Source organism: Mus musculus, chromosome 8, assembly GCF_000001635.26.
Source record: "Mus musculus strain C57BL/6J chromosome 8, GRCm38.p6 C57BL/6J".
Classification (NCBI taxonomy): domain Eukaryota; kingdom Metazoa; phylum Chordata; class Mammalia; order Rodentia; family Muridae; genus Mus; species Mus musculus.
The window spans coordinates 70069723-70082677 of NC_000074.6; the positions used below are offsets into that span (position 1 = coordinate 70069723).

The 12955-nt window shown below is 51.3% G+C and overlaps 2 protein-coding genes across 6 annotated transcripts in view; both read left to right on the forward strand.

Moving 5' to 3' along the window:
• Sugp1 (SURP and G patch domain containing 1) overlaps positions 1-2625 on the forward strand; it is a 29579-nt gene extending 26954 nt beyond the window's left edge. For 2 of the 4 annotated variants that reach the window (NM_027481.3, NM_001368391.1), the window contains 5 exons: positions 274-451; positions 609-715; positions 1392-1537; positions 1800-1929; positions 2084-2625. In NM_027481.3, coding sequence (NP_081757.1) covers positions 274-451; positions 609-715; positions 1392-1537; positions 1800-1929; positions 2084-2110 — 588 coding nt within the window. In that variant the 3' untranslated portion in view covers positions 2111-2625. The remainder of the gene's footprint in view (positions 1-273; positions 452-608; positions 716-1391; positions 1538-1799; positions 1930-2083) is intronic. The other 2 variants (XM_030243754.1, XM_030243755.1) reach the window with 2 other exon arrangements.
• Positions 2626-3201: 576 nt separating this feature from the next.
• Tm6sf2 (transmembrane 6 superfamily member 2) lies at positions 3202-10344 on the forward strand. Of its 2 annotated transcripts, none has more exons than NM_001293795.1 (10): positions 3202-3367; positions 4556-4659; positions 5610-5707; positions 5778-5881; positions 6279-6361; positions 7668-7792; positions 8159-8260; positions 8588-8680; positions 9083-9202; positions 9894-10344. In NM_001293795.1, the coding sequence occupies exons 1-10, from the start codon at positions 3273-3275 to the stop codon at positions 10104-10106; spliced, it is 1137 nt and encodes a 378-aa protein (NP_001280724.1). In that variant the 5' UTR covers positions 3202-3272; the 3' UTR covers positions 10107-10344. The 2 variants fall into 2 exon arrangements, with proteins under 2 accessions (NP_001280724.1, NP_853518.1); NM_181540.4 differs by having other exon boundaries at positions 8165-8260.
• The last annotated feature ends 2611 nt before the right edge of the window (positions 10345-12955 follow it).

Below are 12955 nucleotides of genomic sequence, written 5' to 3' on the forward strand. Positions count from 1 at the left end.
CCAGTCTCTGGGTATATTCTCCTATGCTTTGGGACCCTGATGATCTGAGACATTGATGTCTGACCTCACCATCGAGGAGTCTGCTGGGCAGATTAAGCTCCTAGCCCCACCCTGCAATAGGCCTGCAGCCTGATGTCAGCTACTGTCCTTGTTCTGTGGCTGAGAGTCCCTACCCATGCTGGGACATGGATGTGACAGGCTGCAGCTCTTGCCCTGCCTGCTCTTCTGAGCAAGGAGATCTTTTCAATGAGCACTTGCCTATCCACTCCGCAGATGCAGCAGATGTATGACATGATTATGCAGCACAAGCGCGCCATGCAAGACATGCAGCTTCTGTGGGAGAAGGCGCTGCAGCAACACCAGCATGGCTATGACAGTGATGAGGAGGTAGACAGTGAACTGGGCACCTGGGAGCACCAGCTGCGACGCATGGAGATGGACAAGACACGGGGTATGTGGGACATGAAAAGAGGGTGAACCCCACTTACCTGCACCACTTGGCCATGGCACATGGTCTAGAGGCTCCACCGATCCAGAAATAGCACCATTGCTATCGACTACTTTCTCATCCCTTGCCACTCACTCATCTTCCTCTCCTCTCTGAGCAGAGTGGGCAGAGCAGCTGACACAGATGGGTCGGGGCAAGCACTTCATCGGTGACTTTCTGCCCCCTGATGAGCTGGAGAAGTTCATGGAGACCTTCAAGGCCCTGAAGGTGGGGAAGCCGATGGGCAGGCATGGACAGGAGGGGAATTAACACATAGTGTAGTGTCTTCCAGCCAGTGGGAAATCACAGTTTCAGAGCTGGGGCCCAAGGATAGCTTTTCTTTCTTCCTTAAAACAGGATCTTGTCATGCAGTCCTCACTGATCTGGAACTTGTGTAGATCAGGCTAGCCATGTTCTTTTGTCATGTTCCTCTGCCACCCAATTGCAGAAAGGCACCGTCTTGCATGCTGCCCCACTGTGGTGGGCTCAAGAACCAGGGGGCTGATGAGACATGAATTGGCATTTCTTTGTATCCCATAGTTATGTCTGTTTAGCATTCTGTGTGACAGATTGTTCCCAAGCTGGGTATTCAGAACAAATTGCTCTTAGAACATGAGCTACTCTTGGCCTGTAAACTGTTAACGTCCCAAACAGGCCATGTTAATGGTCACCTTGTCCCCTTTGACTTGAGTGCCTGGAAGCTCAGCCCTTTGAAGACAGCATAAGGATGAAGAGCTTGATTTATTTCAGTGGAGTCAACCACTGATGGCTGGGGCACATGGGTGGAACCAGTCTGGCATGAGGCTAACTAAGATCAAGTTGGGCAGGCATTGGAGCCAGAACTGGGACCTAGGGACAGCTATAGTCCCCATGGCTGGCAACTTTCTCCTCTCTTCTGTTGCAGGAGGGCAGAGAGCCAGACTACTCAGAATATAAGGAGTTTAAGCTGACGGTGGAAAACATTGGCTACCAGATGCTCATGAAGATGGGCTGGAAAGAGGGCGAGGGGCTGGGCACTGAGGGCCAGGGCATCAAGAACCCAGTGAACAAGTGAGTGCTGCCACAGGGCTTGCGGGAGCACACAGATGGACAAGTCCTAAGGTTCCAGCTAGTGACAACTAGTTCTGGTTTAACTAGTATGTAAAGCCTTGCTACCCACACTGCTTGACCGTGAAGCTGGCCTCTGACCCCATGTCTGAGTGAATCTAGGACCTGCCAACCCTGCCACCAGTCCCCACCCCAGTACCCCAGAAGCCCTTCCTGTCTGTCTCATCCTGGTTCCTACTCATGACTGCTGGTTTTCCTTCCACAGGGGTGCCACCACAATAGATGGAGCTGGCTTTGGCATCGACCGGCCAGCTGAACTCTCCAAGGAGGATGATGAGTACGAGGCCTTCCGCAAGAGGATGATGCTGGCCTACCGATTCCGGCCCAACCCGCTGGTGCGTGCCTCCCTGACTGCCTGTTAGTTTGAGAGAGATGACAAAACCCCTGCTGTAGCCCTCACAGGATGTCAGCTCTGCTGCCTGCAACGTTGTGGAGGGAGGACCTATAGTTTTCCACTAACACTCCTTTGATCTTTTTGGGCTTCCACAGAACAACCCCAGACGGCCCTACTACTGAATATTCTGGAAACACAAAGTCTACATTCAGATCGGCCATCCTTGGACTATGAAATGTTCTGGCATCCATCTCTATCCTGTGGTCACAAGTGTTGTGCTGTGTATTAAAGTCCCAATGCTCACCTGTCCAGCATTCCAGTTCCTGCTGTTGCCAGAAACCTCTTTTGTCCCTCCTCCAGTCCCACTGAGGCTCATTGAGTTCACAGTAACTGGAGACCAGCCAGTTGATTCAGACTTTACCCCAGGCAGAGGAAAAAGAGGCTTCCAAACACTTCATGATATGTGCATGGGCTGGTGTGGACTGGGCACAGCTGGAGTATGGGTAGGGCCTGTCTAGAGGCAGAGGCCTGGGCTGTCTCATGTATTGCTCACTGCATAGCTGCAAGAGCCCAGCTGGAGCCCGTGATGGTCAATCTTTGCAGCTTCATCCCATTTGTGCTGCCCTGGATCCTCCCCAGACCTCTCCAGCTAGTCAAAGTCCTCAAGAGAATAAGAATGATAAATCTGAGTACTCCAGTCTTGCTCCTCTGGTCTTCCATCTCCCCAATGTTTCCCTCTCCCAAGATCTGGTTGGGCATGACACAAAAGGTCCTAGAGTTGGCAGAGCTGAGTAGTGGGAGTGTGGCCAGGGGCTGGACTGCAGTGTGTACAAGTTGTGAGTGTAGGGCCTGGGGGCGGGGCCATGTAGAGCGTGGCTGCACTCTTGAGCTAATGCCTGTGAGTAGGGCTAGGAGAGGTGAATGGGTCTTAGGTAAGGGACTATTGTGGACTCGGTAAAGGGAAGTCTCTACAGTTCAGCCCCACAGGTGACTAGGGTATGGGGGCGGAGTTATAAGCTGGGTAGAGGTAAGGGGGCATGGCTGCAGATGTGGGACGGCTGAAAACTGGGAAAGGACGCTGTGCAATGGATAAAAGGACTGAGAAAGGGAGCTTATGGGCGGAGTCTCCTGATAGTAGGGCGGCACTCCCCACCCACCCCCTCCGCATACTGGCCAAGAACCTCAACACAGGAAAGGGTGGTGACCAGCTCCTGCGCGGGGCGACCTTTGCGCGCGGGGGGGGGGGGGGGGGCAGGCAGGTTCCTGGCAACTCAGAGCTCTGACGCGCTGCGGTCACGGAGCCAAGCGTCCTGGAGGCCTCGCCGGGGTCGGGGTGCCGCTGCCATGGACATCCCGCCCCTAGCCGGCAGGACTGTGGCAATGTCATTCTGCGCCCTGCCAGTGTCCTACCTACTCAATCAAGTTTCGGCGTTCTCACAGTGCGTTTTCGTCCATGAGGACCATGGGGCTGGAGGGAGGATGAGGGGTAGCAAAATCCCATAGGATGGGAGCTGGGCCGGGGGAACGCCATTGCAAGCAGAAATCCCTCTCCAGCCGCGCTGTCAGGAAGATGAAGTTGTAAGTTTCTGGGGAAAGGTGATGTGGAGCCATAGTGGGTTGTGGCATTTACGAGTATTCCAGGGATGTATGCTGTGCCAGTTCCAAAGTCACCCAGGGTCAAAGTATTTTCCTAGATAAAGCCCAACTCACCCAACTTCCCTGGTACGCATGCCCTGTACCATCGTCTCTGTCTCAGGCCTAGAGTTAACTCCCCCTACAAGCAATGAGCACCCTGTCCCTGACTTCTATCTTCAGATAGACCCCGGAGGTCCAGCAATCCCCTCACTCCAAAGCTCAGTTAACTCAAACAGTGGGATAGAGAGGGCCTTAGCCATAGGTCTGACTCCCTGGTACCTGTCTCCTGAGAGTCTGAGTGAGCCAAGTGCCCTTTGGGAGCCCAGGTCTCTTTATCTATCTGGGTTTCACTATCGTCATGGGTGAGGATCACAAGTTCTGTGCAGTGTCAAGATTAGTGTTGGCATTTTGGTTAAGTAAAACCAGGATGGAGTTTATGAAATGTGGGCCTGGGTAGTTTAGGAGAATTGAACAAAAACTGGCTGTGTGGCACCAGACAGGTGGATTCCCCTCTCTGGGTTTTGGTTTGTTTGTCCAGCTGTGTTAAGGGAAGCCCAGAGACCTGGCTTGTGTTATCTATGCAGCTAGCTGAACTGTCTTATCAGACTGTATAACTTCGGTGTAACTGAGCAAGAATAGGGAAGTGCAGTTGGAGACATTTGGACTTTAGTTGAGAGAAACTGGGAGCCTCAAGAAAATACTAGATTCCCTCCCATCAGAGTCCAACCACATGAAGGGTGAGGCTCAATGAGTGACCTGGCAAATCCAAAGGAATGAGTATTAGCTAATGATGAAACACAGAGATAGGGAAATCAGAGAGGGCTTCCAGTGGGAGCAATATGGATAAGCCTTGAAGTATGAGTAGGAGTTTGCCAAGTAGAAAACCTAACCAAGAAACCACTGATGGAGAAGTCAGGTCTCATTCTCCTTTGCTGACACTTTCTGAATAATTCCTCCAGGAGGTCTCACCCAAGCACTCGATTTTCCCCCAGGCCCCTGTTTGTGGTGCTGACGAGTGCTCTGATACTGGGTCTGCTCTTCCTGGCAGTCTATAGCCTATCTCATGGGGAGATCACCTACGACCCTCTCTATGCTGGTGAGTCATTGGGAGGTGCTGAGGAGCAGGGTTCTCTGGGCAAAGGCTAAAGACCAACCCAAGGACCTCTGTTAGTCTTTGAGTGGTTCCCATTAACTGTGGAACTCGGAGGGCCTGGAATACCATTAGACTGGAGAACCTCAAAGGGTGTCTTTCAGAGGTGGAACTCCAGAGAGAAGTAATTATGTCTTTCTCCCCTATGCCCTTCCCAGGACTCATGTAGCCTGAGCTGACCCTAACTCCTAATCTTCCTGCCTCTATCTGAGTTCTGAATGCTGGAATGACAATGGCACTTTGTCCAGCTCCAGACTTGGGACTTCCTTCATCACATATATAGAATGTAGAATGGATGCTATTATGTGTGGCCTGGTCACCTTTCCTTAGACCTGATGTTTCTTTTTCTCTTTCTTCCTTCCTTCCTTCCTTCCTTCCTTCCTTCCTTCCTTCCTTCCTTCCTTCCTTCCTTCCTTCCTTCCTTTCTTTCTTTCTTTCTTTCTTTCTTTCTTTCTTTCTTTCTTTCTTTCTTTCTTTTTTCTTCTTTCTTCAAGACAGGGTTTCCCTGTATAGCCCTGGCTGTCCTGTAACTCACTCTGTAGACCAGGCTGGTCTTGAACTCAGAAACTTGCCTGCCTCTGCCTCCCAAGTGCTGGGATTAAAGGTGTGCCACCACTGCCCGGCTGGACCTGATGTTTCAAGCCCAATTATAAGCTGAACTAAAAGCTAATGTGGTGCTGAGAGCCTGTAATCCCAGCAATTGGGAATCTGCAGCAGGAGGATTTTCATTTGTCCCAGGGCAGCCTAGGCTACAGACCCTGTGTCAAAAGAACAGAACCTGAGATTGCCCAGGCCCAAACTGTCATTGTGTTGGCTTTAGCCACACCCATACTTGGCCCTGTCCTTGTCCATGTCAACCCCACTCACCTGCTCAGTCCCACCTTCTCTGTCTCCAGTCTTTGTGATCTTCTCCTTCACCTCGGTGGTGGACCTTGTCATTGCACTCCAAGAAGATGGCTACATGATGGGCTTCATGGATTTCTACACCAAGGAGGTAGTGTGGGATAGCTGGGTGTGGTTCTGGCCCCATCATGCATGCTCCTGAGCCCCACTCCTGCCCACAGGGTGAGCCCTACCTACGCACAGCACATGGCATCTTCATCTGCTACTGGGATGGTACTGTGCACTACCTGCTCTATCTGACAATGGCTGGTGCCATCCGCAAAAGGTGAGGGGGACAGAAGACTAGGAACCCAGGAGGAGATTGATTCCTGGAGTGAGTCCCAAGTCTCTGGGGAACCAGAAGTGTTTGAGAAGGGGTGTGATCACCTGGGGAAGGCTCGAGAACATTTCCAGGTTGTCAACAGGTATGGCTGGCTGGAGACCCACATCTTCTAGACCATTGGTGTCATTCCCCATGCTTATTATCCCTGTGTGAGGTGTCAAACAAGCATATACTGAGCATGCTCAAGACCCACGTTCCATCTCTGGCTACCATAAATATAAATAAATAAATAAATGGCCCAGGAGGGACCCAGAGGTAAAGATCCAGTGTGGCCTCTGGCCCTAGCAAGGGCTTGAGATGGAGGTTTAGTGTGCCACAGCTATCCCCCTTCCCTTCCCAGGAAAAGGTACCGGAACCTTGGGCTCTACTGGCTGGGATCCTTCGCCATGAGCATCCTGGTGTTTCTCCCGGGAAACATCCTTGGTAAGGACAAAAACGCTGAAACTCCAACCATTCACATATCTAAATAACCTTGACCAGCAGCCACTACACTCTCTACTCCCTTTCCACACGGAAGTAAAGAGGAGATAGCGTTAATCCTGATTCCTCTCAGGGTTTCCCAAAATGCTCTTCACAGAAGAAGGGAGTCCAGTGGAGGCTTGCTAAGTAGGTTTTTGAAGACAGGGCAGAAATGATGAGTCCCAGTGTTGAAATGTCTCAGAAAATGCTGATTGAGGGGACTGTCCAGATCGTTCCACCACCGTGCACAGCCTTTAGGGAGGTGGATCGTGGGGAGTTTGACTGCATTTATCCCACGCCGCCTCGGGGGTTGAGTGTTGGGCTGTAGGGAAGCTCTAAGACACCACTTCTGGGGTAGGAAAGCTCAGTCTGAGATGTGGGGAAACCAGAGCTGGCTTGGGGTCCCCAGACCTGCAGTGAGGCCAGGGCCATGGGGTTCTCAGACTCTTGGACATCCACGCACTGCTGGGAGTTTCAGAAGAGCAGAGAATGGAGTCAGGGGTCCATGGGCTGAAGACATCGTCTAGCCCAGGGCCAGGGGAGAGGGGATGCTTCGACTTGTCCCAGTGGGATGAGATTGTCCTCAGCTTGGTGGAGGCAGACCTGGTGGCAGTTGTGGCTGGGAACGCAGAGAGCCCTTCTACGGGAGAGTTAGGCTACAGCTCTGTAGACAAAGGCCTTTCCTAGACTCCTCACCTGGATCTTGATGAAAGAGTCAGTCCATGGTTCTAAACAGTTTATTGTCATGGCAGAAACCACACTCAGTTTCTTGGGGTGGGCCTGAGATTAAATACGTTGTGCAGGGAGGAACATCTGAGAAGGGAAGCTTATTGGCTAAGCCCTATGGGCCTCCAGGTACCTCATTAGCTTGGAGAACTCTGTTTGAGCCTATGTGACCACAGGACATGTTTCCTTATGTGAGAAGCATGGCACATGTTCCAAGTCAGGAGTCTGGCAGGGAACTTGGAGTTACCTAAGCCTCAGGTATGTGCCCACCTTGTCTCTGGGTCTCAACTGGCTCTACCTTACTGAGCTCCCTGGTATGGTTTTATGTCCCACAGGGGATATCCAAGTTGGGAAGCAAAGACATCCACACAAGTGTCGGGTCTATATTCAGGCAGGCCAGGGTAAGGAGCATACTGGGGAGCCATGAGGATAAAAGAGCTTGAACAAGGATAGTATAACTCAAGATGTCCAGGTGGGGCTCTTGCGTGGCCCAGTTGCCGTTAGGAGGTCCATCCTGAGCCTTGTCCTCTCCCCACCCTGGCAGGTAAATACAGTTCAGAGATGAGGCCTACCTTCTTCCTCGCCATCCTGTACATGCTGGTCCCATGCTGGGCCGGTGTGAGGATCTTCAACCAGTCCCGGGCACCAACCTCCTATACCCCTGACATGGTGAGTGCTCCCACCAACACCACACCTAAGCCGTGAATGGTGGCCGGTGCCTATCATCCCAGCACTGGGTAGACTGGAACAGATTACCATGAGTTCAAGGCCAACATGGGCTTTATGGTAAGAATATCTCAAAACTTCAGGGACTCAAATGTGGCTTGACAGTAGGACATTGGCCTAGAATCACCCAGAAGGAGCTGGGCATATGGCTCAGGGTTAGAACACTCGCCCAGACTATGGGAGACTTAGGTTTACCACTCAGTTCAATGTCTAAATGACTGTATACTCGGGAGAGCCTCCTTGGCACTCAGGGAGGTAGGAAGGGTTCCCGACCTCTCTGGCTAGCTCTGGCTTTCTCCTACGGGGCAGGTACAGGAAGAACAGAAGAAAAGTCTCTTCCAGCGTCCGGCTGACCTGGCACTCATAGTATACCTCATCTTTGCAGCGCTCTTCACTGTCTTCCGGGGTCTGGTGAGTCTGCCTTGCTGCCCTGCTCTTTCACCTCCAGTCTCCCTTTTTAGCCTGCCTCTCCCAAATGTATTTCCTTATTCATTGCCAAAAGGACAGCATTCTTCTATCTGATCACCCAAGGAAGTTCTTCACCAACTCTGACCTGACAATCGCCTATTCCCTGTAGCCTCTTCTCTGCAATCTTATGGTGAACCCCAAGGCAAGGGGAGAGAAGCAGGGAGGGCTGAGAGGGACCAGAGTGATTATTGTGGGCTCAGCTTGAGAGTTGGAGTAGGGAGGGGCCTTGTGAGATGTTTGACATGAATGGTGTTTTTTTGTGTATCTTAGGTGGTACTTGACTGCCCCACAGATGCCTGCTTCATCTATATTTACCAATATGAGCCATACCTTCGGGACCCTGTGGCCTACCCAAAGTTGCAGGTGAGAGGGCAGGCTGTGGTCCTGCCCAAGCTTCTCTGAAGTGGTTGCCTGAAGCTTCTCTGAAGTGGTTACCAGGCAGATGGACATGTGGACTTTGGGTGTGGTGAGATCCAGTGCTTTAAGACACATCCCAGAAGCACTCCAGGGTTTCATCCACCCCCTTGGTTACCCTAAATACCCTAGTATTTAAGAACATGGCTCATTCAGGCTCTGATTAGCCTAGCCTGAGTCACATGCCCCTGTCAATCATGTTAGCCTTGGAAAGAGGGTGTTCCCACTTGCTAGGCCAGAGTCCTGTAGCAAAGTGCAGACCTAATGTGGGTAATGGGAAGGACCCCATAGAGAAAGAGAGGAGCCTTGAGGATGCCCCACCTGTGTCCTCACAGCTGTGATCTCCCCTAGATGCTGATGTATTTGTTCTATGCTCTACCATTCTACTGCCTGGCTGCCTACGCCCTTGCCTTCCCTGGCTGCTCCTGGCTGCCGGACTGGGCCTTGGTATTTGCTGGAGCCATTGGCCAGGTAAGGGGTGGGGGTGAGATAGAGGTAGTGAAGACTTCCCTAGAATTCCCTAGACTGGGGGAGATGACTTGATGTCCAGAACCCCTAGCCACAGGCAGCCTCAAGCACCCTCGTCAGAGCTAGAGAGAATCATAGTGTCATATGGCTCACTGGTACAATGCCTCCCTCCATGTGCAAGCACATACCTTCCATTCCTCAGCACTGAAGAAAGAAACAGAAACCCAGAGGGAAGGAGGAACAGGGTCAGAGAGGGATTGCTGAGTGGAAAGGTTGTGGCCTATGAAGATGAATACAGGGGAGGGCCTCCATGAATGGCAACAGTATAGAAAGGCAGTAAAGAAGACACCAAGGGAGAGAGAGCCGGGAGACACTGGAGCTAGGTGTTGACAGTTTTGAACTCTGCCTCTCAACATGTAAGGGGGCTGGGTGTAGGGAGCCATAGAGGTCTTTGAGCAGTGGTAGGACCAGAGCTATTTCTGGGTTTCTGGTAGGAAGAAAAAAAGCCTAGACCCAGCCAAGGCAGGGGGCCCAGGAAGGCATCTCTGTGGGGCCGGAACATTTGTGATGAGGAAGAGTAGCATCAGGGGTGGGAATGTTTAGAGCTGAACAGTTGCTTTAGGGAAGGAAGACAAGAGAGTGGGCGGTGCCTGGGGTGTCAGCCTGACCTGTGCTTCCCCTGCATCCGTGTCAGGCGCAGTTCTCACACATGGGTGCCTCCATGCACATGCGCACACCCTTCACCTACCGCGTGCCAGAGGACACCTGGGCTACCTTCTTTCTGAGCAACCTGCTATTGGCACTGGGTCCCCACCTGCTGGCTTTCCGCTGCCTGTGGCGGCCCGCCTTCTTCTTGCATGCAGCGCTGCCATCTTCGCCACAGGACCAAGACAAGAAGCAGCAGTGAGCATGCGCATCTCTCTGCTAAGTCATCTACCCGTGCAGCCATCATTGGCCTTCGAGGGTGGGTTAGCCACACGGACATTCGGAGAAACTGCAATCCAGGCCAGAAAGGAGCATAGGTGTTCTTGCTGCGTCACTGTACCTCAAAAGTCACCCAGACTCTAATGCCCCCTCCTGGAATCTAGCCATCACCTCTTCCCATACATTTAATAAAACCTTCTGATGTCTAGAACATCACCACCTAAGTGTTTCGGGGAGCTGGAGCAAGGGAAACACAAGGGCAAAGTGGCTATCTGGAATCAGAGCAGCCAGCACATTCAAAGTCAGCCTTTCAGCGGTATATATAACTCCATATTCCAGATGTGGAAATTGAGGCTTAGGAAAGGGGGAGGGTGGCTGGAGAAATGGCTTAGCGGTTAAGAGCACTGACTGCTCTTCCGAAGGTCATGAGTTCAAATCCCAGCAACCACATGGTGACTCACAACCATCTGTAATGAGATCTGATGCCTCTTCTGGTGTGTCTCTAGATAGCAGCAACAGTGTACTCACATGATAAATAAAGAAATTAAAAAAAAAAAAAGAAGATGGGGAGGGCTCAGAAGGGTGACACTGGGCAAGAAGTCACAGCACAACGGGGACTGTGCTGCCGCACAGTCACCAGTGCCCTGAGTTCATTCCCAGCACCACATGAACTGCTTGCTGGTGTACACCTGCTGTCCCTGCACTGGGGAGGAAGAGGCAGGAGTAGTAGGAGCACAGGGTCATCCTTGGCCACATAGCAAATTTGAGACTACATCTCACCCCTCCATACATAGACGAGTCAGCAGCAATATGGCAGTCAGTAAAGTACACGAGGAACGGAGTTCAAATCCCCAACACCCACATGAAAGCCAGCATGGGAGGAAGTCAGGATCTCCAGAGCTTACTGCCAGCTGCTACAAGTTCACTGAGAAACTCTGCCCCCAAATCAAATAGAAGCTGGGAGTGGTGAAGCATGGTTTTTGATTTGGTTTGGTTTTGGTTTTTGAGACAGGGTTTCCCTGTATATCCCTGACTGTCCTAGAACTCACTTTGTAGACCAGGCTAGCCTCGAACTCAGAAATCTGCCTGCCTCTGCCTCCCAAGTGCTGGGATTAAAGGCATGCACCACCACACCTGGCTAGTGAAGCATGTTTTTAATCTCATCACTTAGGAAGCAGTGGCTGGAAGATCTCTACAGGTGAGCCGGGCGTGATAGTACATACCTTTAATTCCAGCACTTGGGAGGCAGAGGCAGGTGGATTTCTGAGTTCGAGGTCAGCTTGGTCTACAAAGTGAGTTCCAGGACAGCCAGAGCTATACAGAAAAACTGTCTCGAAAAAACCAAAAAAAAAAAAAAAATCTCTACAGGTTCTAGGTCAGCCTGGTCTTCATAGTAAACTCCAGGCCAGTCAATGTTCTCTCAAACAGACCGAAAAAAGGCTGAGAACTAGTGAGGAACACATTTAATGATTTAATGCTCATCTTTGACCTACAACATACACCTGTGTTCTCATACTCAGGCACAATACAAACAAATACTAGACACACACACACAGTGTCTTTTATTGCTCTGAAAAGACACCATGACCAAAGGCAACTCTTATAAGGACAACATTTAATTGGGGTTGGCTTACAGTTTCAGAGGCTCAGTCCATTGTCATCATGGCAGGAGGCATAGCATGCAGGCAGACATGGTGCTGAAGAAGGAGCTGAGAGCTCTTCATTTTGACCCAAAATGAAGTCCAGAAGAGGACTGATTCTGGCAACATGAGATCTCAAAACCTACCCCTAAAGTGACACACTCTCTCCAAGGCCCAAGGCCACACATACTCCAAGGAGGACACACCCCTTAATAGTGTCACTCCCTGTGGGCCAAGCATGCAACCACATAACTCTACAGGTGTCACACCTATTCAAACCACCACACATGGAGAGGAGCATAACTAGCCATGCAGTGGAGTTAGGCATCTAGAGACGATTCTAGCCCAAGGTCACACCTGAGCACAGCTAAGTTATGAACTGACTTCCAGCCTAACTTCCCAGGGCAACTGAGCCTGGCTAGACAGCAAAGGGCTGGAAAACCGGTCTCCATTTCCTGTCTTGCATCTGGAAACTGGTTGAAGAATGGAGTTTGCAGATGACTGGGGCCCTGAGCCTCTGGGCAGGGCCAACTGTTTACCAGTTTTCTAGTGGAAACACAGTCATAACAGTTCCTACCTTGCCCAGAGACCTGTGCAGGCTGAGAGGTCTGCCTCAGGCAAGGTAAAGAGTGGAACTTAGACCTGTTCCTCTGGGCCCTGGGTTTCTTGGGTGATTGCCCAGTGAGCAGATGGGTAAAGCAAGACTGGCCGGCCCAGGCCCTTAACCAAGCCCTTGTACTGCTGCCGGTGAAGAGAAGACTTACTCCAGTCTAGCCTAGAAAAGCCATAGCATCTGGCTGTGGAGCCCAGGCTAGCCTCAAACTTGCTATCCTTCTGCCTTAGCCTCTCTTATACCTCCATGCCTGGCTTTCCCTGACCTCCTCCCCCACCTCCTCCTCCTCCTCCTCCTCCTCCTCCTCCTCTTTAACAAGGTCTTTGTGTAACTCTAGTTGTCCTGGAACTCTGTAGAAAATAAGGTCCTATGTATCCCAGGCAGGCCTTAAATTCCCACTGTAGCCCAAGGTAACTTTACTTTCCTCAATTAGTTATTTTGAGATAAGTTCTCTCATAGTAGCTCTGGCTGTCCTGGAACTTACTACGTAGAACAGGCTGGCCTCTAACTTACAGAGATCCGCCTGCCTCTGCCTCCCAAGTGCTGAGACTAAAGGCGTGTGCCGTCACAGAAGCAACA